Here is a 24507-nt window from a genome sequence, read left to right as displayed (position 1 = left end):
GGTGGGCCGATGTGCTCATAAATCACCCATCATGAAATGGGCAAATGCATTGAAAGAATCTTCAAAAAAAATTCACTGAAGCCAGAAGCAGCCTCTCACGACAAGGCCAGCTGGTACAGCGATACAGGTGAGTTCCTAGAACACTCACCTAGTGGGGGAAGGCTGTACTACTAGGGGCCCACTCTCCAGAAGATAATTCCATTTTTTTGGAATTATTATGTACTGTTTTGTATCACCAATTGTTCCATTTTAAATTTCAAATGTCCTGACAACTTTTGACTATTTTTCCTTTCTAATATTGAATCCTAAATGTAAAATGAAATAAAATAATTTTCAGGATATCTTTAGCAACTAAAGCTATTTTTGAGGTTTTCTAGATGGCCTCTAGATGATCAGACATTTTTTACCTTATAAAAAGAGAGGTACTAGAAAATATGATGTTCCTTCAATGTTAGTGTTGTTGAGTTGCATAGGAAGATCTGTCCAATCAGGAGGTGATAGGCCTTCCTGACATTAAATATATTGGGTTGACCAAAAAGTCCATTTAGTTTGTTCTGTAAAGTAAAAGGCACATATTTCATTTTCATCAATAGCTTTATTGATTTGGATATTTTGAGTATATCAACTGTCTTCTGCGTGGTATAATGTTGATTGTTCTCAACTAATGTCTCAGTTTGGTCACTATCAACCTCAACAGGTCTATCCGACCAGTGAGAAATCTCCAGCATGAAACTTTGCAAATCACTTTTAATATATTTGGTCAGTCATAGCAACTTCTCTATGAACCACACAAATCTATTCTTGTGTTTCAGTTGCATTTTTACCTTTCTGGAAATAATAAATCATAATATGGCAAAAAATGTTGTGGGTTTTCTTCCATCTGCAATACTAAAATAGCTACACACAAATTTAATTTTGATTAAGATTTTTTATTATTATTTAATTCTTGTTCAAGTACAGTTTTCTGTCTTATATTCCCAGCCCTGCCCCCCCCAGTGCTCCCCACCTCCCTTCCATTTCTGCCCCCCACCTTAGTTATTGTCCATGTGTCCTTTATACTTGTTCATGTGAGTTCATCCCCTTTTTCCCTATGATTCTCTCCCCTCTCCCCTCTGGTCCCTGTCAGCCTGTCCCGTATTTCATTGTCTTTGGTCATATTTTGCTTGCTTGTTTGTTTTGTTGTTTAGATTCCTGTTAACAGTGAGATCATATGGTATTTGTCTTTCACCGCCTGGCTTATTTTGCTCAGTATAATGCTTTCTAAGTTCCATCCATGATGTTGCAAAGGGTAGGAGCTCCTTCTTCCTTTCTGCAGCATAGAATTCCATTGTGTAAATATACCATAGGGTTTTTTTAAAATTTTTTATTTATTTATCTTTAGAGGGGAAGGGAAGGAGAGAGGGAGAGAAATATCAATGTATGGTTGCCCCTCGTGCATCCCCTGCCGGGAACTGGCCTGCAACCCAGGAATGTGCCCTGACTGGGAATCGAACCTCAATCCTTTGGTTCGTAGGCCTGCTCTCAATCCACTGAGCTACACCAGCCAGGGCTGTACCATAGTTTTTTGATCCAGTCATAGACCGATGGGCATCTAGGATGCTTCCAACTCTTGGCTATTGTAAATTTTGTTGCTATGGACATCGGGGTGCATAGGTTCTTTTGGATTGGTGTTTCAGGGTTCTTAGGATATACTCCTAATAGTGGAATTGCTGGGTCAAAAGGCACATTCATTTTTAGTTTTCTTAGAAAGTTCCATACTGTTTTCCATAGTGGTTGTACCAGTCTGCAATCCCACCAACAGTGAACTAGGGTCCCATTTTCCCCACAACCTCTCCAGCACTTGTTGTTTGTTTCTTTGTTTATGATAGCTATTCTGACTGGCGTAAAGTGGTATCTCATTGTGGTTTTAATTTGCATCTCTCTCTGATAGCTAGTGATATCCAGCATCTTTTCATGTGTCTCTGGATCCTCTGTATGTCCTCCTTGGTGAGGTGTCTGTTCAAGTCCTTTGCCTGTTTTTTAATTGGGTTGCTCGTCTTCTTTGAGTGGAGTCATGTGGGTTCTTTGTATATTTTAGAGATTAAATCTTTGTCTGAGGTATCATTGGCAAACATGTTTACCCAAGCTGTTGCTTCTCTTTTTATTTTGATACTGTTTTCCTTAGGGATGCGGAAGCTTTTAATTTTGATGAGATCCCATTTGTTTATTCTTTCCTTTATGTCCCTTGCTTTAGGGGATGTATCAGTAAAAATACTGCTGCGTGGATTATCTGAGATTTTCCTGTCAATGCTCTCCTCTAGGGCTTTAATGGTTTCACGGCTTATATTTAAGTCTTTTATCCACCTTCAATTTATTTTGGTGTATAGTGTAAGTTGGTGCTCGAGTTTCATTTTTTTGCACTTAGCTGTCCCGTTCTCCCAACACCATTTGTTGAAGAGGCTATCTTTACTCCATTTTATGTTACTGCCCCCTTTGTCGAATATTAACTGACTGTAGAGAGTTGGGTTTATTTCTGGGCTCTCTGTTCTATTCCATTGGTCTATGTGCCCGTTTTTATGCCAGCACCAGGCTGTTTTGATTACAGTGGCCTTGTAATATAGTTTGATATCAGGTATTGTAATCCCTCCTACTTTGTTCTTCTTTCTCAAATTTGCGGCTGCTATTTGTGGGGTCTTTTATGGTTCCATATAAATTTTTGAAGTGTTTGTTCTATGTCTGTGAAATATGCCATTGGTACTTTAATAGGTATTGCATTGAATCTGTAAATTGCTTTGGGTAGTATGGACATTTTGATGATGTTAATTCTTCCAATCCATGAACACGGTATATGTTTCCATTTGTTTGTGTCTTCCTTGATTTCTTTCTTCAGTGTTGTGTAGTGTTCTGCATACAGGTCTTTTACCTCCTTGGTTAGGTTTATTCCCAGATATTTTATTTTTCTTTTTGCTATATCGAATGGTATTTTTTTCCTGATTTCTGCTTCTGCTGCTTCATTGTTGGTATACAAAAATGCCTTTGATTTCTGGATATTGACTTTGTATCCCGCTGTTATGCCAAATTTATTTATTAGTTCCAGCAGTTTTTTGGTACAGGCTATAGGGTTTTCCATGTACACTATCATGTCATCTGTAAACAATGCCAGTTTTGTTTCCTCCTTTCTGATTTGGATGCCTTTTATTTCCTTTTCTTGTCTGATCACTGTGGCTAAATCTTCCAACACTATATTGAATAGAAGTGATTGTGGGCAACCTTGTGTTGTTCCTGATCTTAGTGGAAAAGCTTTTAGTTTTTGCCCATTGAGTATGATGTTGGCTGTAGGTCTTTCATATATGGCCTTTATTATACTGAGGAATGCTCCCTCTATTCCTATTTTTCTGAGTACCTTTATCATAAATGGGTGTTGTACTTTACCAAAAGCTTTTTCTGAGTCTGTTGATAGGATTATGTGGTTTTCGTGTTTGCTTTTGTTTATGTGATGTATTACATTTACTGATTTGCGAATATTGAACAGTCCTTGCATCCCTGGGATGAATCCCACTTGGTGGTGGTGTATGATCTTTTTGATGTATTGTTGGATGCGATTTGCGTCTATGTTCATCAGAGATATTGCCCTGAAGTTTTCTTTCTTTTGGTGTCTCTGTCTGGCTTTAGAATTAGGATGATGCTGGCTTCATAAAAAGAGTTGGGAAGTTTTCCCTCCTTTTGGATTTTTTTGAATAGCATGTAAAGAATAGGGATTAGCTCTTCCTTAAATGCTTTGTAGAATTCTCCTGTGAAACCATCTGGTCCAGGGCTTTTGTGTGATGGGAGTTTTTTGATTACTTCTTCAATTTCATCTGCTGTTATTGGCCTGTTCAGGTTTTCTTCTTCTTTTTTGTTGAAATTTTGGAAGATGATATTTTCTAGAAATTTGTCCATTTCCCCTAGGTTTTCAAATTTCTTGGCATACAGTTCTGCAGAGTAATTTCTTACAATCCCTTCTATTTCTGTGGTATCAGTTGTAATCTTTCCCCTTTCACTTCTGATTGTGTTTATTTGGGTCCTCTCTCTTCTTTTCTTGATGAGCCTGCTTAAAGGCTTGTCTATTTTGTTTATCTATTCAAAAAACCAAGTCCTGGATTCATTGATCCTTAGAATTGTGCTTTTAGTCTCTATGTCATTTAATTCTGCTCTGATCTTGGTTATTTCCTCCCTTCTACTTGCTCTGGTTTGTCTTTGTTGTTGTTCCTCAAGTTCTTGCAGGCATCTGGTTAAGTTGTTTGTTTGAAATGTTTCTATCTTTAGGAAAGCCTGGATTGCTCTGAACTTCCTTCTCAGGACTGCCTTCACTGTGTCCCATAAGTTTTGGGTTGTTGTGAGATCATTTTCATTTGTTTTGAGAAACTTTCTGATTTCTTTCCCAATTTCAATCTTGACCCACTCGTTGTTTCATAGCATACCAGTCATTCTCCATGATTTTGGGTGTTTTGGGTTTTTTTCTGTGGGGTTAGTTTCCAATTTCAGTCCCTTGTGATCAGAGAAAATGCTTGGTATGATTTCTATTGTCCTGAATTTGTTGAGACTCATTTTGTGTCCTATCATGTAGTCTGTCTTTGAAAACATTCCATGTGCGTTTGAAAAGAATGTGTATTTAGCTTCTTTGGGATGGAGGGCTCTATATATATCAATCAAGTCCATTTTATCCAGGATGCCGTTTAATGCTGCAATGTCTTTGTTGATATTTTGTTTGGAAGATTTGTCCATTTTTGACAGTGGGGTGTTAAAATCCCCTACTATAATTGTTTTGCTATTAATATCTTTCTTGAGGTCCTCTAGGATTTTCTTTATATATTTGGGTGCTCCTACATTGGTTGCATATATATTTATGATGTTAATGTCTTCTTGGTGGATTCTTCCCTTGAGTAATATGAAGTGGCCTTCTGAGTCTCTCTTTATTGCCCATTTTTGAAGTCTATTTTGTCTGATATGAGAACCCTGCCTTTTTTTTATCCATGTGCTTGGAAAATTTGTTTCTAGGGTTTCACTTTTAGTCTGTGATGGTCTTTTGACTGAGGTGAGTCTCTTGTACGCAGCATTTGTGTGGGTCATTCTTTCTTATCCATTCAGCTATTGTATGTCTTTTAATTGATGCATTTAATCCATTTATATTTAAGGTTATTATTGAAAGGTACTCATTCATTGCCATTTATGTACCTGTGTTCCTCTCTATCTGTCTCTTTTCCTTCCTTTCCTTAAAGCAGCCCTTTAGTAATTCTTGTAGAGCTGGTTTGGTGGAGGCATATTCTTTTAGACTTCTTTTGTCTTGGAAGCTCTTTATTTGGCCTTCTATCTTGATTGAGAGCCTGCCGGGTAAAGTAGCCTTGGTTGTAGGCCTCTGTTTCTCATTACTTGGAATATTTCTTGCCATTCTCTTCTTGCTTGGAATGTTTCCATTGAGAAGTCAGTAGCTAACCTTATTTGGGCTCTGTTGTATATTACTTCCCTTTTCTCCCTTGCTGCCTTTAGGATTCTCTCTTTGTCTTGGAGGTTCGCCATTTTAATGATGATGTGTCTTTCAGCAAGCCTCTTTGGGTTCCACCTGATTGGGACTCTCCGTGATTCCTGAATTTGTGCGACTTTTTCTCTCATCAAATTAGGAAAATTTTCTGTTATTACTCTTTCAAATAGGTTTTCTATCCCTTGTTCTTCTTCTTCTCCTTCTGGTATTCCTATTATTCGGATATTATTATGTTTCATATTGTCTTGCATTTCTCTTAATCCCTCCTCATTCTTTCTGATTCTCTTTTACTTTACTTGTTCCGTCTGGGAGATTCTTTCTACTCTGTTCTCTAGCTCACTTATGTGGTCTTCCACCTAATCGATCCTACTTTTCATACCTTCTACTGTGTTCCTCAGTTCAGAAATTGTATTCTTCATTTCCTCTTGGCCTTTGCTGATGTTTTCTATTTCCTTTTTCATGTTGGTATAGCTTGCGGAGAGTTCATTGTAGCTCCCCTGTAGTTTCTGGTCGCTCGTTGTAATCTCTTTGATTTTCCTGATAACCAGTGCTTTGAATTCATAATCTGATAGTTGACTTGCCTCTATTTCATCTAACATTCTTTCTGAGACTTCCTCCTTTTCTTTCATTTGGGGATTGTTTCTTTGTTTTCGCATTGTTTGTGATGCTCTTCTTGTTGGCCTCAGCTTCTTAAATTGATCTGTTCTGGTTCCCTGGGTTTATGGTGTGAACTTCTGTGGTAGGATACCTGTGAAATTCAGTGGTGCAGTCTCCTGCAGGTGTCTTGGTATTGTGTGCTTCCACCTACTCCTCTTGTTGGTTTCCAGCTGGTCAAACCTTTTCTTTTGGTCTCACTACCTGCAGCAGTCTGAGGGGCTATTAGTGTGGCCTTCCTCGCTTTTCGGTGAACTCAACTGGTCTCACTAGTGCCCTCCCAAGATCCAGACTGGCGCTGCTCTCCAGTATCCCACTGAGAGCAGATTTTTCCCCAGGATTCACAGTCCTGGCCTGGCGTGAGGGTGCATACTCCCAGCCCGGCTTTCCTGGTCTCGAAGGCTTGGGCACAGACCTTTCCCAGTGCTATGGTAGAACACACAGAACAACTCTCAATTCTCCCAAGCTGGCTACCACAGCCTGACTCCTGGCATTTTTTCAGTTTGTGCCAGCCTGGGTAGGGGGGGACCTGATGACTGGCTCTCTTCCAGAGGCCTTGGTAGCAGCTTGAGGCTCCCAGAGTCTGTGGCAGACTTGACTCAGGCGTCCTGTTCCAAGGAACGCACGGGACACTCTCAGTTCTCCCAAGCCGGCAACCACAGCCTGAGTGCACAGATTATAAGAGCTCTCTGGTTTGTTTCCTAATGCCCACTCCTCTCTCTGCCACTACAGGCAAACCAATCTCTCCTGGTGTTTTCTAATCTGCGCCCAGCTGGGTAGGGAGGGTGCTGGTGACTAGTTCTCTGCCAGGGTTGTTGTTGCTCCCTCTCAGCTCTCAGAGACCACAGCGGCCCGGCGGAGGGCCTGCAGTCTCTGCGCTGTTTCCTTGTACCTTGTTGATCTATGGTCGTCTCCTCTTCTCAACCTCTGGTCATTCAGTATCCACTACAGTTTCTGGAGTCCCACCTTCCTATATGCTGGGTCCCTGTTGGGTATCTGCTTCGCTCCTCCGCAGATCAGCCTGGTTTTTCTCTGGTGCATGGCGGGGGGGGGGGGGGGGGGGAAAAAAAATTTNGGGGGGGGGAGCTAAATCATTTGTCCTACTCAGCCGCCATCTTCCTCAGACCTTTGATTAAGATTTTGTAATGCATGCTGACATTTTTTTTAATGCAGCTGTCACAATACAATCTAATAAAATTGTTTCTAATGAAGTTAAAGACAACTAAGTGCTACCTGAGCCACCTTATTGGGAAGAAAAAACAACAAAACCAAACAAGGGAACTTTTTGGCCAACCCAATATTTAATGATTTATTGAGAGATTATACCCTTGTTGTCAACCATGGTTCTCGGGGTCAATTCAAACGCCAAGAGGAATCCTGGACTTGATTGCAAAGAGCTTAACCGTAATACAGCATGGGTGTGAAACAGCACTGCAGTGAACACCTCTTCCAGTGCTATGGGAAGCTGATGTGAGAACAGCAAGGCCCAGAGGACAGACCCTCCTTCACTAGGCCTATCTGTGATGGCCTGCTCTGCTTCCACCCACAATGATCTGAGTCGTCCAAAGGCAACCTTTACTAGAGAGCGTGTCCTGGAAGAAAGGGGAACTTAATGGCCAGAAGTTCCTGCTCCTCATCCCTGATTGGTCAGGAAGCAGACACTCTGATTGGTCAGAGATGCACAGCTTTGATTGGATGGGGTGGGCCTCAGTCCTATTGGTTGAATTAGGACTCCAGGAACTTTTTAATAAGGACTGTCTCAAATAGAACACAGTGCAGACAGAAAATTTAGTGGTTCGTAGGTAGGCAGTCTAACCAAGAGGCTTCTTTCTGAAGTTCAGTTTTTAGTGAGAGGTCCCTGTGCAAAAAAAGCTGCGAGGCTCTGCTTTTTTTTTTGCATATTTGTTCGAGCCCACTTAGCCACCAGGAGCCAGCCCGCTTAGTCTTCAGGTTTCACATTGTATATGACACGTGCTTCCTTTTACCAAATAGTAGCAGATAGTTTTTAAATTTTTGCGTTCCGTTGGCAAAATAAGAAATTGACAATTTTGTGTTTTCCTCCAAGTGTTTTAAAAAATGTATACACCTAAGATCTGGAACCACTTGTCTGGAATACAGAGAAGAGAGAGGAAGGACAGTATGTAATCTCTAGTAAATTGATTTAAATTAAACGAGTTAAGCAATCTTTATAGAGGAGCATTGGCAGTAATGCCTACGTCTCCTTTGAGAGTCAGGGAAGGCTTCACAGAGTAGGTAAAGTTTGAGCTGGGGCTTTAAGGATTAGCAAGGGAGAAACCGCAGGACATTCCAAGCAGAATGCAAAATGCAAGCTACAGCACAGAACACAAAATAGGTCTACGTTTTCATCAGCTCTGAGTAGCCTGGGAGCCGCCGTCTATAAATCTCAGGGTTTGGTGACCAGAGATGAGGTAAGGACTATTTTTCTCTACTTGGCTCACTTTGCCTGAAGTTTATTGCACAGTGCTGAGCACACTGTGCAATATGCAGGAGCTCAATAAATACTTGTTGAATTGGGACAGGGTGATCAAGTGTGCTGGGAACCAGGGTATCTGGATTCTTTCTCACGCAACCACTGTGAGCCAAGTGCCTTTTCGAAGCTATGCGGCTTGCTCTTTAGTAATCAGCCGCTAGTGAGAAGGAGGAGGAGGGGCTTGACCAGCAGTGCCCGGCGTTTTAGCGCCTGGAACTCGTAACTGGCCGCTTGGAAGGTGAGGTGGGCGGTGCAGTGGCGCCGGAGGCAAAGCGGCTCAGTTCCTCCTCCACTCCAGCAGGGGGCGCGGGGAGCGGCTTCCCGCTGTCCCCCCAACCCCCACCCACCCTGGCGGACACCCTGCGGATTGCTGCAGTCACGGGTGGCTGCGCTGCGCTGCGCTGCGCTGACGGGGCTGGGCTGGGTAGCAGCAGTGGCGGCGGCAGGCTGAGACGACTGAGACGACTGCGGAGGCCACTGGGGACCAACTGGTAGGCAGCGGGTTGCAGCGGCCTCGAGCAGCCTCCTCCGCAGCGCCGCACTGCCGGGAGTTGTGGCGGGCCGAGGCGCTCAGCCTTCTGGTGAACTGTGGCTGGCACACCCAGGCGCGGCGGCGACAGCAGACAGGTTAGAGTGGGGGCAGGAGCGGACGTGGGAGCAGCCCGGGCCCAGAGAGGTAACCCGAGCCTGGACATCTCCAGCCATGTCCGACGAAGCCCCGGCCACCACTTCGTACGAGAAGTTTCTGACCCCAGAGGAGCCCTTCCCGCTTCTTGGACCCCCTCGTGGGGTGGGCACCTGCCCGAGCGAGGAGCCCGGCTGCCTGGACATCAGCGACTTCGGCTGCCAGCTGTCCTCTTGCCATCGCACCGACCCACTCCACCGCTTCCACACCAACAGGTATGTACCGCCGCTGGGGTAGGGGCAGGTTGCCTACACCGCTGCCTCAAGTCTGGGACCCGTGGGTCGCCTCCTAGCCTGGAGCTTCGCCCTAAGTCTGCACTTCCCTATGCCCCATCCCCCACATTTCTCTTCTACTAGCGCTCATTCCCGGGTTCCTTCCCTCTTACCCTCCCTCTTTTCACCCCTGCCCTCCCGATCTTCCGTTCGGCCGGCATTTTACTCTCTTCCCCCATTCATTTTCTGACCTTAGCGACTCCTCCCTTCCCTCTCCCCGCACCCCCGTCTATCCCCTGTGGATTCCAAACCCCATTTTTAATTTTTAACTGTTCTTGTTTCCTATCACCCGCAAAAGTTTAATCCCTTCCATTTCTGATGGCTCAAATTCAATCCATGGATTTTTTGAAAGGTGGTACTTTTAAAGCTATAATCTTAATTTCTCCCAATTTCTAACCTCACAACTTATTTCCACCCCCTCCCCCATTTTTAGAGAAGCAGTAGGAAACCGGACAATTCTCTGTTTTCTTTCTTATTTATGAACTCGGCCTTCGTGCTGTAGGCCCTCCCAAAATGTATAACCTTAAATCTGGAAGATTCTTGATTCCTTCATGTAGTAAATCCTTTGATTTGTTCCTGGGTGGAAGGATGGAGCGAGGCTTAGAATAGGCTTGCTTAATACAAATTTACCTGGAAGGTGCATCCCCTAACTGGTTTTATTAGAAGGGAGTATTCTGGATAATTCTTTCATGCAAGCATTCAAGTATTACACAGAATGTGGGGGGTTTGAAAATATTTTATAGGTATCCCAACCTTTATTATATTCAAGATACATATGCAAAGGCCTGGGAGGGTGTGTGGAGAAAAAGAAAGGAGAAAAGGGGTTCAGATATGGAAAATACTGCAGATGAATTAAGGAATTGAGTTCTGATTTCTGATCCAGTTTATAATATGAGCACAAACAAATCCTTCCACATTTTAATGTCTTTTGTATGTTTCTTGCCATCTCTTGCCAAATCAGTCTACAGATTTACTGAGCTTATGCCAAATACAAGGAATGTATGAAACAGGATTCTTACCTAAAAGACAGTTATATAGTCTGGAAGTAAGGTGCAGTAGTTAAGCAATCATCCAGAACATTAGTATGACACATTTGGAAAGAAAGTGGTAGTAAACTGAAGTTCAAAAAGAAAAGACTGAGTTCGAGGTCATAAAATTGAGTTAGGCAAAACCAGGATTACTCCTTTGGAGCCAATGCTGAAACTTGGGAACAGAGCTAATTGCTCTAATGATTTGTTATAGTTTTTTAGACTAACTCACAGAAGTCTATTTATTCTATGAGGTAACTATAACATGAATGTCACATACTCATGAAATCAATTGTCCTTAGAAATTTTTGCATTGGAAAAAACCATAAATTGAATACTTTTGCATATATTTGACATTTACATTTTTTAGTATTAGATCAAGTTAAATACACAGGAAGGTAAAAATGATTTCATAATTAGCTTGCTCTGATGATGAGGGCGAGGGAGTATGGGGACAGAGGCTCAGGGTAAGCACTGCCAAGATAGGTTGGGGTGATGGGGAGTGCAGGAGAAGAATACGTTTCTTACAGCTTTCTCCTCCCCAGTTTCATTTGTGTTTTCCTACCACTTTTCTCAGAGACCATGATAAAATCAAGGTTGTTTTGCAGAATGGGGCAGTGAAGATAGAGGGGGAAGTTTCTGTTCAGCCTCAATTTTTCAAGCCAAGCCTTATTTTTCCTAGTTACTGCTTGCTTTTTAAAAACCTTCCTCACCTACCCTACTTTTTGTAAGGCTTGAAATGACTATAGGAGGTCTAAGGTATCTTGCTCTGTATCCTTTTCAGCAGAGATTAGGGGAAGTAGAATTAGCACTATTTGCAGCAGATGATGTTTCTGCCCTGGGCTACCATGCCTTTTAAATCTTTTCTCTTTCTGGAATGTTCTTTCTGCCTTCTTACCCCTTCTCATGATGGTGTTTGAGAGTACCATATGCTGTAGTTACTACTTTTCAAGGAGAAGCAAACAGCTAAATCGGCAACGATTCAGGAGTACTTTTATTTTGGAGTTTTATGTGTCACTTTTTTTTTCTTCACATCATATCATTCACCAATTCCAGCAAGAAACCAAAAATCATATCTGTATAGTTGAATACTGATATTCTACTCTGGGTTTAGTCATTATAAAGGAAATTTCATTGAAGGGACAAAGCTTGTCAGCAGGTAGACACTAGATTGACCTTTATTTTGCTTCTTCATTGTTGCCTGATAAGAAAATTTGGAAATTGTTTAAATAATGCTGTTGATAAGGGCGTTAGGATGATGATAATTCTGTACCTGTTCATTTATTGGACCTTGGGCTATAATTGCAACCTTCATTAACTAGGAGAGTGAGGTGCTATTATTAATAATCCCTTAGGTTGAATGTTTGTGGTGTTCAGGTTAGAGTCACCTGTGACTTAGGTTGGTGTGTTACTTGTCTAGGTTCAGTGGAAAGTAAATTATATGAACACAACTAGTTTTGTACAATTCACTTTCCTAGTAGTATCTTTTAGGATTTTATGACCAAATACACATTGTCTGGAATTTTGAAAGAATGAATGAATTTCAATAAGAAAAAAACTTAAATATTTTAAAATGTATTTTATTGATTATGCTATTACAGTTGTCCCATTTTTTTCCCTCCCCTTTATTCCTCTCTGCCCTGCACTTCCCCCGCTAGCATTCCCCTTCCTTAGTTCACGTGTATGGGTCATACATGTAAGTTCTTTGGCTTCTCCATTTCCCATACTATTCTTTTTTTAAAACGATTTTATTTATTTAGTTTTGGAGAGAGGGGAAGAGAGGGAGAAAGAAGGAGAGAAACATCAATGTGTGGTTGCCTGGGGGGGGGGTCTCTGCCCACAGGGCCCTCCTGGTTGCCAAAGATGAGAATAAGTCTCCTAAGACATGATCTGCTTGGGGAGGAAAGGTGGCCAATCTCTCAAAGGAGAAGGGCCAAGAGCCTTCTTCTTAATGGGCTTTTGTTGGGTTCAATTTACACAGGAGTACAGGTAAAACTCATTAATCATCGTCAGGCAATAAAGTTCAAACAGTAGATAACATACAAAGAACTCTGAGGGTTCATTCTGAGTCAGGGTCTGTTAGCTGAAGGGCTACAAAACTTTGTGAAACAAACTCATTTCCTGCTTGGACCCTTATCATTTAATTGAGAGCATTCTTAGCAAAGCAGGTTTCATAGGAGTTTATGTATTCTTCCTTAGGCCTCATCAACCTGGGGAACCTGCCCTTTCCAGCACAGGGCTGCACTGCCCTCTGTCATTGTTTCAGGCTTAAGTCAGGCAGGAGATGTAAGGCAGCCAAGAGATTAGAAGACTTCTCTCAACAAAATGAGGACTCAGGCTATGTCAAAGCTGAGGGGCAAGGGTCCATCACCCCCTTTTGCTATAGCCCCCCAAGTCCTTCCCTGGGGCCTCCCAGGGATTGTGCCTGTTTTAGGTGTTCCCCCATTCAAAAATCTTACCAGTCTTTGGCTAACTGATCAAGCATTGGGGGCCAGTTATGGATGAAGTAAAAGGAGCAGAAGGGAAGGGGCACTCCTGCCAGGGAGATAAGATTTGTCTCCTTAGTGGCTTATGGTCCGAAGGTCTCTCACTCAACCTTAGCCATGGGGGGGTTACAGCTTTTGAAACTCAGCAGGGTGGTTCCCGAAAGTTGCTTCTGGAGGGCCCACGAAGGGGAACTGGCCTACAAGTCAGTCACATGCCCCATCTGGGAATCAAACCAGTGACCTTCTGCTTCACAGTCTGGTACTCAATCCACTGAGCCACACCAGCCAGGGCTCCCATACTATTCTTAAGCTCCCCCTGTCTATTTTGTACCTACCAATTATGCTTCTGGTTCCCTGTACTTTCCCCTCCATTCTCTCCCCTCCTATTCCCTGCCGATAACCCTCCATGTGGTCTCCATTTCTGTGATTCTATTCCTGTTCTAGTTGTTTGCTTAGTTGGTTTTTTTTTAATTTTAGGTTCAGTAGTTCATAGTTGTGAGTTTGTTGTCATTTTACTGTTCATATTTTTGATCTTCTTTTTCTTAGCTAAGTTCCTTTAACATTTCATATAATAATGGTTTGATGATGATGAACACCTTTAACTTGACCTTATCTGAGAAGCACTTTATCTGCTCTTCCATTCTAAATGATAGCTTTGTTGCATAGAGTAATCTTGAATGTAGGTCCTTGCATTTCATGACTTGGAATACTTCTTTCCAGCCTCTTCTTACCTGCAGGGTTTCTTTTGAGAAATCAGCTGATAGTCTTATGGGAATTCCTTTGTAGGTAACTGTCTCCTTTCCTCTTCCTGCTTTTAAGATTCTCTCCTTATCTTTAATTTGGGTAACTTAATTACAATGTGTCTTGGTGTGTTTCTTCTTGGATCTATCTTCTTTGGGACCGCCGAGCATCCTAGACTTGCATGACTATTTCCTTTGCCAGACTGGGGAAGTTTTCCTTCATTATTTGTTCAAATAAATTTTCAATTTCTTGCTCTGCCTCTTCTCCTTCTGGCATCCCTATGATTCAGATGTTGGAATGTATAAAGCTATCCCAGAGGTTCCTAAGCCTTTCCTCATTTTTTTGAATTCTTGTTTCTTCATTCTGTTATGGTTGAATGTTTATTTATTTCTTCTGGTCCAAATCGTTGATTTGAGTCCTGGTTTCCTTCTCTTCATTGTTGGTTCCCTGTACATTTTCCTTTATTTCACTTGGCATATTTTTCACTTCTTCCTTCATTTTGCAGCCATACTCAACCATTTCTGTGAACATTCTGATTACCAATGTTTTGAACTGTGCATTTGATTGGTTTGGCTGTCTCTTCATTCCCTAGTTCTATTTTTGGAGCTTTGATATGTTCTTTCATTTGGGCTATATTATTTTGTCTTGGCATGCCTGCTATGTAGTAAATGGTGGATCCTTAGGTATTCACCAGGGTGGGGCAACCCATGTTGCTGTTTTTTGGCACTGTATGTGGGGGAGGAGTCCCAGAGGGAACAGTGCTACTCGCTTGGCTCTTGGCTGGCTTTCAGTTACTTCCCCTGCTACCCGCAAGCAAATTGGACCCTTTGGTGCTGATTCCCGTGTGTGTGGGTTTGTGTATGTCCTAGGACCATGTGGGTCTCCCCAGTGAACTCTCCTGTGAGGCTGGGAATTTCTCCCTTTGTTGCTGCAACCCACAGAGGTTTTTACAGTCAAAGGTTTTGAGGCTTTATTTCTCTGCACTGGAACCCTGGGTTGCATAGTGTGTCTCGCTTCCCAGTTGTTCCTCCCAGTTTATCTGCATGAGAATGTGGGACCACCCAGTCCACCAGCTACTGCCTTGTCATGTGTCCTCTCCATCCCAGCTGCCCATCTCCACCTCTCCTACCAGTGTGGGTGAATGTTTCTTCTTTAACTCCTTGGTTATTGGACTTCCATACAGTTCGATTTTCTGGAACTTCTGTTTCTTTTTCTTTATGTCTTTAGATTTGTTATTGTCTTTCTTTTGGTGTGCAAGGGGACAAAATGTATCTGCCTATACCTCCATCTTGGCCGGAGGTCTAAATTTTTAAAAAAACATTTTATTTATTTATTTTTAGAGGGAAAGGGAGAGAGAAAGAGAAGGAAAGAAACATCAGTGTGTGGTTGCTTCTCGTGTGCCCCCACCCCCGCTGGCAACCCAGCCTGCAACCCAGGCATGTGCACTGACCAGGAATTGAACAAGTGACCCTTTGGTTCGCAGGCCAGCACTCAATCCAGTGAGCCACACCAGCCAGGATTAAATATTTTTAAAATTGAAATGTTGATGTGCAATGTATATAGTGATAGAGACTTTTGTTTTTGGTTTTGGTGACAGGATTTTTTGAGATGTAGTTGTGGGTTTTCTCTTAGCAATTGTTCACTGCAACCTCCACCATCATAAAAAAAATGGATGTTTAGCAATTTAAAATAATTATAATGCTATTGGTAGATCCTGTAATTAAATTGTGAGATGAAGGGGGTTAATATGAATTTCTTGATGTGTTATTTTCTTCATCTTTCTGGAGTTTATTAGTACTTTGGCACTGAACAATTGTGAAAAGCATATGGGAGGATAGTGTCTCACTTTTGTACACCCTATTGGCAGGATGCAAAATGAACTGTTGTACAAAGTAGTTACTCATTTGAGTGATTTTAGGGCCCTGTTTTCAATCACCACTAACCAGAAAAACCTAAGACTACTATGTTTTTGTATCACCCACATTTTTCCTATCTCATTATAGAAATAGAGGTATAAAAGAGCTGTGAGTTGTAGGTGAGAGAACCACATTCCATGAAGTGAAATAGGGTAAAGAGGCAGGAGGAATTTGGTTTGGGGACTTGTTAAGACAAGTTAAGAATGGGGATCAGGCTTTGGAGAACTATCCAGGTTAGAAATGTAGATTTGGTAGTAATCAGAACAGAAATTCCGGTAGCACGACATGAGTGGAGCTGTGGTTAAAACAGTTGAGACAGCAGATAAAACTTTTCAATAAATTTTTCACTGAAGGGAGGAGAGGAGATGTAGTAATATTTCAAAAGAATAAAGATTTATTGTTTTCTGCCTCGTTTAGTTTTTCTTTTCAAGGAATGGAGATTTTAGCTCCTTAGAAGCAGCCCATAGGGAAGGAAGAAATTGAAAATACAAGAGAGGGTGGTATGACAGGAGATGGATGGGAGGAACTTAGAAACCCAAATGCAAGAAATGGCTTAAAAAATGATCTGGAATGTTTTTATTGTCAAGACTGTAGATGGGGTATGAGGGATGTGTAATGATTCCCAGACAACTGAGGTCACTGGAAGGAGAGTTGGGAATTAGAGTGAGTAGAGTTAGGGGGCCCGTGTCATCTGGTCTTACTTGAGACCTTGGGGCTCCAGAGGAGTAGCCCAAGTCAGGGCTCTATGGGGAGTCTGACAGGTAGTCAGTGATGAATACACATGATGTTAGGGAAATGTTCCCTGAGAATGAATGGTATAGATTTGGAATGATTTTCATCGGCCTTATAGTAGGACTTTATTCCACAGGTCTCATTGGTTGGATTCTCATCCTGAGAGGTAATGGTTAGGTCTACCTGAGAGAGAAAGGGCTGCAAAGGAATGTATATTGTGCACATGCTTTTCTTTCTTTTTTAAATTTTTAAAATTGTTGACAATGTTACAAATGTCCTCATCCCCCATCCCTTTGCTCTCTTCCCATCCTACTTGCCCCCTTCCCTCTGCCCATCAATACACTGTTGTCTGTGGGTTATGCATATATGTTCTTCACCTAATCACTTCACCTTCTTTCATCCATTCCCCTTTCCTCCCTCCCCTCTGACAGCTGTCAGTGTGTTCCATGTATCTATGCTTCTATTTCATTTTGTTCATCATTGTATTTTATTCATTAGATTCCACATATAAGTGAAATCATGTGGTGTTTATCTTTCACTGACAGGCTTATGTCACTTAGCATAGTAATCTTCATGTCCATCTGTATTGTCACAAAGGTATGAGTTCCATCTTTGCTACAGCCATGTAGTATTCCATTGTGTAAATGTACCACCGTTTTTTTTTACAAATGGGCACTTAGGCTGCTTCCATATCTTGGCATTGTAAATACCACTGCAATGAAATATAGGTGTGCATATATTCTTTCTAATTGGTGTTTTGGAATTCTTAGGATATATTCCCAGAAGTGGGATTACTGGGTCAAAAGGCAGTTCCATTTTAGTTTTTTGAGGAAATTTCATACTGTTTCCCACAGTGGCTGCACCAGTCTGAGTTCCCACCAACAGTGCACTAGGGTTCCCTTTTATCCTCATCCTTGCCACCACTTGTTGTTTGTTAACTTACTGATTGTAGCCATTCTGGCAGGTGTGAGATGATACCTGGTTTTAATTTGCATCTCTTTGATGATTAGTGATGTTTAATATATTTTCATATATCTATTGGCCTTTCCCCATTTTTTAATTGCATTGCTTGTCTTCCTGGTGTTGAGTTGTGTAAGTTCTTTATATATTAAGAACCCCTTGGATATTAATCCCTTATTTGGTATATCATTGGCAAGGATGTTCTCCTATACAGTGGGTTCCCTTTCCATTTTATTGATGGTTTCTTTTGCTGTTAAGAAGCTCTTTAGTTTGATGTAGTCCCATTTGTTTATTTTTTTCCTGTTTCCTGTGCCCTAAGAGATACATTGGCAAAACTATTGCTACAAGAGGTGTCTGTGATTTTACTGCCTATGTTTTCTTCTAGGAGTTTTATGGTTTCATGACTTTCATTTAAGTCTTTTATCCACTTTGAGTTTTTTCTGGTGTATGGTATAAGCTGGTGGTCTAGTTTCATTTTTCTTTCATATACTAGTCCATTTCTCCCAACACCATTTATTAAAGAGACTGTCTTTGTTGCATGCTCCTCCCTCCTTTGTCAAATATTAATTTACCATAAAGGTGTGGGTTTATTTCTGGGCTCTCAGTTCTATTGCATTGATCTATATTCCTGTTCTTAGGCCAGTACCAGGCTTTTTTTCCTTTGCTTTTTAAAAAGTTTTTATTTATTTTTAGATAGAGGGGAAAGGAGGGAGAAGGAGAGGGGAAGAAACATCAGTATTTGAGAGAAACATGGATCAGTTGCCTCTCGCATGCTCCCAAGTGGGGACCTAGCCCACAACCCAGGTATGTGCCCTGACTGGCAATCAAATTGGTGACCCTTTGGTTTTCAGGCCAGCACTCAATCCACTAAGCCAAACCAGCCAAGGCTTTTCTTTGTTTTTTTTTTCTTTTTAAATTTTATTTATTTACTTTTTAGAGAGAAGGGAAGGGAGAGAGAAAGGGGAAGAGAACATTGATGTACAAGAAAAACATCAATTGTTTGCCTCTCATAGTCCCCAAGTTGGAGGCCTAACAACCAAGTCATGTGCCCTTACCAGGTTAGGACCCTTGGGAGTGAGGGATGATGCCCAGCCTACTGAGGCACACTAGTCAGGCCAGTACCAGGCTGTTTTGATTACAATGGCTTTGTAGTAGATTGATATTAGGTAGTGTGATACCTCCAACTTTGTTCTTCTTTCTCAAGATTGCTGAGAAAGAAGATTCAGTGTCTTTTTTTGAATATTTGTTCTAGTTGTGTGACATATGCCATTGGTATTTTAATAGGAATTGCATTTAATCTATAGATGCTTTGGGTAGTATGGACATTTTAATGATGTTAATTCTACCAATCTGGAAGAATTGGAACATAGTATATGCTTCCATTTGATAGTTTCTTCAATGCCCTATAGTTTTCCAAGTACAGGTCTTTTACCTCCTTGGTTAAATTTATCACTAGGTACCTTATTTATTTATTTATTTATTTATTGCTGAAATAGTAGCACATGCTTTTCTTAATTTTACCAAAATACCATTGAAAGTCCTTTGTCTATTTATTATTAGTGAAAAACCTTGTGGATAAATATTCCTGATTGTACCTTTTTTTTCCGAAAGAATTTTAAAAAAATATTTTATTTAAATTTTTCTTTTAGAGAGAGGGGAAGGGAAGGAGAAAGAGTGGGAGAGAAACATCAGTGTGTAGTTGCCTCTCATGTGTCCCCTACTGGGGACCTGGACTGCAGCCCAGGCATGTGCCCTGACTGGGAATCAAACCAGCGACCCTTTGCTTCACAGGCCTGTGGTCAATCCACTGAGCTATACCAGCCAAGGCTGTACCTTTCTTTTTTGTAAATAAATTGTGGGCAGCAAGCCTAGTCATTGAGTTAAAACCCATTTCATTGGGATTCTTTTCTACATTTTTCTTTTTACAGTATGGAGAAAGTCTCCTTTGTGAATAATGTTATGGTTATAGCTAAGGTGTTTGTCTTAGGTAGCTTTCTCTTAGTGGGATAAGATATAAAGGCTTTGTAAATTTGAATAGTTAAGTGCTGAGCACATGTATACAGTGGTTGTTACACATTTAAAACTGACGGAACAGTCTAAAAGAATCATGCAAAGTTTTCTTAGGAAAACTCATAGAAAATTGTGGGCATATACAAAACTAATGACCACTCATGGTCCCTTTCACTAAAGATAACTGTCAACATTTTGATGTTGTTACTTTTTTAAACATTTAAACTTGCTTATGCTGTTCCAATTGTTCCCTTATTTTCTCTCTTTCCCCACCTCCATCCAGCCCTACTCTTCCCTTCCTAAGCCCATCCCCATATTGTTGTCCTTGTCCATGTGATGTGCATACATGTTCTTTGTTAATCCCTTCACCATCATTGATCCCTTCACTATCTTTCACTTCCCCCACCTTTCTGGAATCTGTCAGTCTGTTTTAGGTATCTAAGCTTCTGTTACTATTTTGTTCCTTAGTTTATTGTGTTCATTAGATTCCACACATAAGTGAAAGGAAATCATGTGGTATTTGTCTTTCACTGACTCACTTATTTCACTTAGCATAATCATCTCCAGGTCAATCCATGCTGTTCTAAAAGGTAGGAATTCCTTTTTTAACTGCTGCATAGTATTCCGTTATGTACATTTACCATAGCTTCTTTTGTCACTCATGTTCTGATAGACACTTGGGCTGTTTCCAGATCTAGGCTATTAAAAATAACACTGCTGTGAATATTGGGGTTCACAGGCTCTTTTAAATTGGTGTTTCAGGATTCTTAGAGTACAATCCTAGCAGTGAATTGCTGGGTCAAAAGGCAGTTCCACTTTTAGTTTTCTGAGGAAACTCCAGAGTTTCCAAAGTGACTACACCAGTCTACATTTCCACTAATAATGCACTAGAGTTTCTCTTTGCTCTACAATCTCTCCAGCATTTGTTGTTTGTTGATTTGTTTATGATGGTCATTCTGAGCAGAGTGAGGTGGTACCTAATTGTGCTTATATTTTTTCTTTTTTAATTTTAATTTTTATTTAGTTCTTGTTCAAGTACAGTTTTCTGTCTTATATTCCGAGCCCTGCCCCCCCAGTGCTCCCCACCTCCCTCCCATTTCTGCCCCCCACCTTAGTTATTGTCCATGTGTCCTTTATACTTGTTCATGTGATTTCATGCCCTTTTTCCCTATGATTCTCTCCCCTCTCCCCTCTGGTCTCTGTCAGCCTGTTCCATATTTGAGTGTCATTGGTCGTATTTTGCTTGCTTGTGTGTTTTGTTGTTTAGATTCCTGTTAACAGTGAGATCATATGGTATTTGTCTTTCACCGCCTGGCTTTTTTCGCTCAGCATAATACTTTCCAGTTCCATCCATGATGTTGCACAGGGTAGTAGTTCCTTCTTCCTTTCTTCGGCATAGAATTCCATTCTGTAAATTTACCATAGTTTTTTGATCCAGCCATTTACCGATGGGCATCTAGGTTGTTTCCAACTCTTGGCTGTCGTAAATTGTGCTGCTATGGACATCGGGGTGCATAGGTTCTTTTGGATTGGTGTTTCAGGGTTCTTAGGGTATACTCCTAATAGTGGAATTGCTGGGTCAAAAGGCACGTTCATTTTTAGTTTTCTTAGAAAATTCCATACTGTTTTCCATAGTGGTTGTACCAGTCTGCAATCCCACCAACAGTGAACTAGGGTCCCATTTTCCCCACAACCTCTCCAGCACTTGTTATTTGTTTCTTTGTTTATGATAGCTATTCTGACTGGTGTAAAGTGGTATCTCATTGTGGTTTTAATTTGCATCTCTCTCTGATAGCTAGTGATATCCAGCATCTTTTCATGTGTCTCTGGATCCTCTGTATGTCCTCCTTGGTGAGGTGTCTGTTGAAGTCCTTTGCCCATTTTTTAATTGGGTTGCTCATCTTCTTTGAGTGGAGTCATGTGGGTTCTTTGTATATTTTAGAGATTAAACCTTTGTCTGAGGTATCATTGGCAAATATGTTTACCCAAGCTGTTGCTTCTCTTTTTATTTTGATACTGTTTTCCTTAGGGATGCGGAAGCTTTTAATTTTGATGAGATCCCATTTGTTTATTCTTTCCTTTATGTTCCTTGCTCTAGGGGACGAATCAGTAAAAATATTGCTGCGTGGAATATCTGAGATTTTCTTGCCAAGGCTCTCCTCTAGAGCTTTAATGGTTTCACGGCTTATATTTAAGTCTTTTATCCACCTTCAATTTATTTTGGTGTATAGTGTAAGTTGGTGCTCGAGTTTCATTTTTTTGCACTTAGCTGTCCAGTTCTCCCAACACCATTTGTTGAAGAGGCTATCTTTACTCCATTTTATGTTACTGCCCCCTTTGTCGAATATTAACTGACTGTAGAGAGTTGGGTTTATTTCTGGGCTCTCTGTTCTATTCCATTGGTCTATGTGCCTGTTTTTATGCCAGCACCAGGCTGTTTTGATTACAGTGGCCTTGTAATATAGTTTGATATCAGGTATTGTAATCCCTCCTACTTTGTTCTTCTTTCTCAAATTTGCGGCTGCTATTTGTGGGGTCTTTTATGGTTCCATATAAATTTTTGAAGTGTTTGTTCTATGTCTGTGAAATATGCCATTGGTACTTTAATAGGTATTGCATTGAATCTGTAAATTGCTTTGGGTAGTATGGACATTTTGATGATGTTAATTCTTCCAATCCATGAACACGGTATATGTTTCCATTTGTTTGTGTCTTCCTTGATTTCTTTCTTCAGTGTTGTGTAGTGTTCTGCATACAGGTCTTTTACCTCCTTGGTTAGGTTTATTCCCAGATATTTTATTTTTCTTTTTGCTATATCGAATGGTATTTTTTTCCTGATTTCTGCTTCTGCTGCTTCATTGTTGGTATACAAAAATGCCTTTGATTTCTGGATATTGACTTTGTATCCCGCTGTTATGCCAAATTTATTTATTAGTTCCAGCAGTTTTTTGGTACAGGCTATAGGGTTTTCCATGTACACTATCATGTCATCTGTAAACAATGCCAGTTTTGTTTCCTCCTTTCTGATTTGGATGCCTTTTATTTCCTTTTCTTGTCTGATCACTGTGGCTAAATCTTCCAACACTATATTGAATAGAAGTGATTGTGGGCAACCTTGTGTTGTTCCTGATCTTAGTGGAAAAGCTTTTAGTTTTTGCCCATTGAGTATGATGTTGGCTGTAGGTCTTTCATATATGGCCTTTATTATACTGAGGAATGCTCCCTCTATTCCTATTTTTCTGAGTACCTTTATCATAAATGGGTGTTGTACTTTACCAAAAGCTTTTTCTGAGTCTGTTGATAGGATTATGTGGTTTTCGTGTTTGCTTTTGTTTATGTGATGTATTACATTTACTGATTTGCGAATATTGAACAGTCCTTGCATCCCTGGGATGAATCCCACTTGGTGGTGGTGTATGATCTTTTTGATGTATTGTTGGATGCGATTTGCGTCTATGTTCATCAGAGATATTGCCCTGAAGTTTTCTTTCTTTTGGTGTCTCTGTCTGGCTTTAGAATTAGGATGATGCTGGCTTCATAAAAAGAGTTGGGAAGTTTTCCCTCCTTTTGGATTTTTTTGAATAGCATGTAAAGAATAGGGATTAGCTCTTCCTTAAATGCTTTGTAGAATTCTCCTGTGAAACCATCTGGTCCAGGGCTTTTGTGTGATGGGAGTTTTTTGATTACTTCTTCAATTTCATCTGCTGTTATTGGCCTGTTCAGGTTTTCTTCTTTTTTTTGTTGAATTTTGGAAGATGATATTTTCTAGAAATTTGTCCATTTCCCCTAGGTTTTCAAATTTCTTGGCATACAGTTCTGCAGAGTAATTTCTTACAATCCCTTCTATTTCTGTGGTATCAGTTGTAATCTCTCCCCTTTCACTTCTGATTGTGTTTATTTGGGTCCTCTCTCTTCTTTTCTTGATGAGCCTGCTTAAAGGCTTGTCTATTTTGTTTATCTTTTCAAAAAACCAAGTCCTGGATTCATTGATCCTTAGAATTGTGCTTTTAGTCTCTATGTCATTTAATTCTGCTCTGATCTTGGTTATTTCCTCCCTTCTACTTGCTCTGGTTTGTCTTTGTTGTTGTTCCTCGAGTTCTTGCAGGCATCTGGTTAAGTTGTTTGTTTGAAATGTTTCTATCTTTAGGAAAGCCCGGATTGCTCTGAACTTCCTTCTCAGGACTGCCTTCACTGTGTCCCATAAGTTTTGGGTTGTTGTGAGATCATTTTCATTTCTTTTGAGAAACTTTTTGATTTCTTCCCTAATTTCCGTCTTGACCCATTCGTTGTTTAATAGCATACCATTCATTTTCTATGATTTTGGGTGTTTTGGGTTTTTTCCTGTGGGTTTAGTTTCCAATTTCAGTCCCTTGTGATCAGAGAAAATGCTTGGTATGATTTCTATTGTCCTGAATTTGTTGAGACTCGTTTTGTGTCCTATCATGTAGTCTGTCTTTGAAAACGTTCCATGTGCATTTGAAAAGAATGTGTATTTAGCTTCTTTGGGATGGAGGGCTCTGTATATATCAGTCAGGTCCATTTTATCCAGGATGCCGTTTAATGCTGCAATGTCTTTGTTGATATTTTGTTTGGAAGATTTGTCCATTTTTGACAGTGGGGTGTTAAAATCCCCTACTATAATTGTGTTGCTATTAATATCTTTCTTGAGGTCCTCTAGGATTTTCTTTATATATTTGGGTGCTCCTGTGTTGGGTGCATATATATTTATGACGTTAATGTCTTCTTGGTGGATTCTTCCCTTGAGTATTAAGAAGTGACCTTCTGGGTCTCTCTTAATGTCCCTTTTTTTGAAGTCTGTTCTGTCTGATATGAGAATTGCTATCCCAGCTTTTCTTTTTCTTGTCCATTTGCTTGGAAATTTTGTTTCTATCTTTTCACTTTTAGTTTGTGGTGGTCTTTTGACTAAGGTGGGTCTCTTGTAGGCAGCATATGTGTGGGTCCTGCTTTCTTATCCATTCAGCTATTCTGTGTCTCTTAATTGGTGCATTTAATCCATTTACATTTAAGGTTAGTA

At 40.7% G+C, this 24507-nt stretch overlaps 1 protein-coding gene across 2 annotated transcripts in view; it reads left to right on the top strand.

The window, feature by feature from the left end:
- Positions 1-8998: 8998 nt before the first annotated feature.
- The window catches only part of FAM199X (family with sequence similarity 199, X-linked), a 39698-nt gene continuing 24189 nt past the window's right edge, over positions 8999-24507 (top strand). Inside the window, exons 1-2 of one of the 2 annotated variants that reach the window (XM_037067696.1) lie at positions 8999-9269; positions 9344-9542. In XM_037067696.1, the coding sequence (XP_036923591.1) occupies positions 9346-9542 (197 nt within the window). In that variant the 5' untranslated portion in view covers positions 8999-9269; positions 9344-9345. Of the gene's footprint in view, positions 9543-24507 lie in introns of both variants that reach the window. The other variant, XM_037067697.1, reaches the window with a different exon arrangement.

This window comes from Sturnira hondurensis, unplaced genomic scaffold, assembly GCF_014824575.4.
Source record: "Sturnira hondurensis isolate 20B ecotype Veracruz unplaced genomic scaffold, ASM1482457v3 Scaffold0017394, whole genome shotgun sequence".
NCBI classification, from domain to species: domain Eukaryota; kingdom Metazoa; phylum Chordata; class Mammalia; order Chiroptera; family Phyllostomidae; genus Sturnira; species Sturnira hondurensis.
Note: the sequence above shows the minus strand (reverse complement) of the source record. Positions and strands in the feature narration are given on the sequence as shown.